This window comes from Phaethon lepturus, unplaced genomic scaffold (assembly GCF_000687285.1).
Source record: "Phaethon lepturus isolate BGI_N335 unplaced genomic scaffold, ASM68728v1 scaffold19818, whole genome shotgun sequence".
Taxonomy (NCBI): domain Eukaryota; kingdom Metazoa; phylum Chordata; class Aves; order Phaethontiformes; family Phaethontidae; genus Phaethon; species Phaethon lepturus.
In genome coordinates, this window is record NW_010557120.1 from 1 (window position 1) to 2101 (window position 2101).

General features: G+C 39.9%; 1 protein-coding gene across 1 annotated transcript; it reads left to right on the forward strand.

Annotated features, from left to right (window-relative positions):
• Positions 1-1573: 1573 nt before the first annotated feature.
• On the forward strand, positions 1574-1830 carry LOC104625143 (lipoma HMGIC fusion partner-like 2 protein; the record flags this gene model as incomplete). Its single annotated transcript, XM_010292692.1, has 1 exon — positions 1574-1830. A coding segment is annotated over one exon (257 nt), but the record flags the coding sequence as incomplete, so codon positions are not given.
• Between the last annotated feature and the right edge of the window lie 271 nt (positions 1831-2101).

The following is a 2101-nucleotide window of genomic DNA, read 5'->3' on the forward strand; positions in this document are numbered from 1 at the left end:
AGGTCGAGCCGTGCAGGGTGATCCCAACACTAACATACTGCAGAATGGGCTAGTCTAACTGAACTGAAGATGCAAACAAGTCTTTACAGCTGTTCTTGGTAATCTGTTAGTATAGGGTAGAAAAAGTGACTGTTTTATTACTTAATAGAAATTTTGAAATTGGATGAAATCTATGGATGAACCAGCACCACACATAAAAAGCACAACTTTCAGCCCACTTCTAGAAGATGATAACACCTTTACCAGCTATTTTCCTCAAGGTGCCAGGCTGAATAAAGTGCTTTACAGTGCAGGGCAACAAAATTGGTAATGTTTATGGGATCTGGAAGGCTGTATTCATTTTCTGGATAAACTGATTGTGTTTAAGCAAAAACTATTTTGCATAATTATTCCTCTTCTTATAAGTAAAATTTTAAAGAAAACGGAAAACAAATTTTGATACCTATGAGCTGTCCTGATGTTTAGTTACATACCTTGTAGGAAGGAGATCTGGTTTTAACTCATTGTGTCTCACAGAAGCCACTCCTGTAGCCCCCCCGCTACCAAAACCTTGCCACGCAAACCCAGTGCACAGGGCTAATATGAGACCATTGTAGTCACTAGCATATTAGGCATTTTGATTAAATCTCTCACCTTTGTACAAAGACATCATATGTACAGGGACTCTAATGTGACTTTTCATTTCCTTAATGAAACTCTTCACTGCTTAGATACAGACTGGTCCTCATAGGAGAGAAAACTATCAATACGAGAGACAATCAGATGGGCAAAACATCTAGTTTGAGCTTTTTACTTCCAGGCTGAGGCACAGTAGGGTGCTCGGGTGGTTTAGCAAGATCAGGAGTTGAGGCTTTTGCTCATGCATCACTAGAAATGTGCTTTCCTTCTGCAGCAGTTGATCACCTGTTTAGAGGATCCCAGTGTTACTTATGCACTGGGGACAGGTACTTAGATCCGTTAGTTTGTGGCTGACTCCAGAATCCCTTCATTGCAAAAGCAGCTTATTGAACTGTCTGTGTTATTTGTCTACTGTGGCCAAATAAGCAAATGCCGTTTGAAATTTTATTTTTTCCAGGCAAGAAAATCAAGGTAGGAAAAACCCAGAGGAAAAAGACAACAATGTTTATGATGAATGACTAAATAAAGCTGAGAGGGCTAGCTAAATACAAATTCAAAAGGGGATGAAAACATTCCTAAGTATTTGAAAAGTGCAAGTATAAACAGTAGGTAGGGATGCTCAAATGTTTTGCAAGCTCTGTATGCCTAGCAATAATGTGTGAAAACAAAGGATGTTGAAGGAATGCAGGGATTAAAATTAAGAACAGTCATTATCATATGAAGTAAACCTTTCATAAGAAAAATTGTAGGATAGCTCCAAGCTTAGATAAAACACTGTGTGGTATATACTAGGGAACAATCAATAAAGGACGGATGGATGGGGAAGAGTCATCTTCTCCCCATCCTGGTACTTATGAGTGAGTAGTCACCATGATAACCATTACTACATGTGCTGTGTTTGGTGTTAAACTGATCATTTGTTAAACTTCTCTCTTCTTTCTGTTTTTATTTCTAGGCCTCTTCCTTATCTTAGGCTTGATACTTTACCCTGCAGGTTGGGGATGCCAGAAAGCAATAAACTATTGTGGACCTTATGCTTCTGCTTACAAACTAGGAAACTGCTCCTTGGGCTGGGCTTTCTACACAGCTATTGGTGGCACTATTCTGACGTTCATCTGTGCAGTCTTCTCGGCACAAGCTGAAATAGCCACATCCAGTGACAAAGTGCAAGAAGAAATAGAAGAAGGAAAAAACCTTATCTGCCTCCTTTAACTCCAGTGGGAAAAAACACCAGCACGTGGATCTTAATTTGCTTTCCATTGACTGGACAAGCAGATCAGCTTACCTGTTTCCACCATTCGTGTGATTGAGCCCCATGCATTCCAGCCCTGAACTACTGAAATGGTCTTTCTTCCCTGCTGGGCAACGAGGATCAATGGATCCCAAGAAAGCAGAATGTAAATACTTGGGAATGTTTTAGTTTCATTCTATTATCAGGATGCAGTGGATTGAGGAGGTATGGAATCATGTGTATATAGCAGGA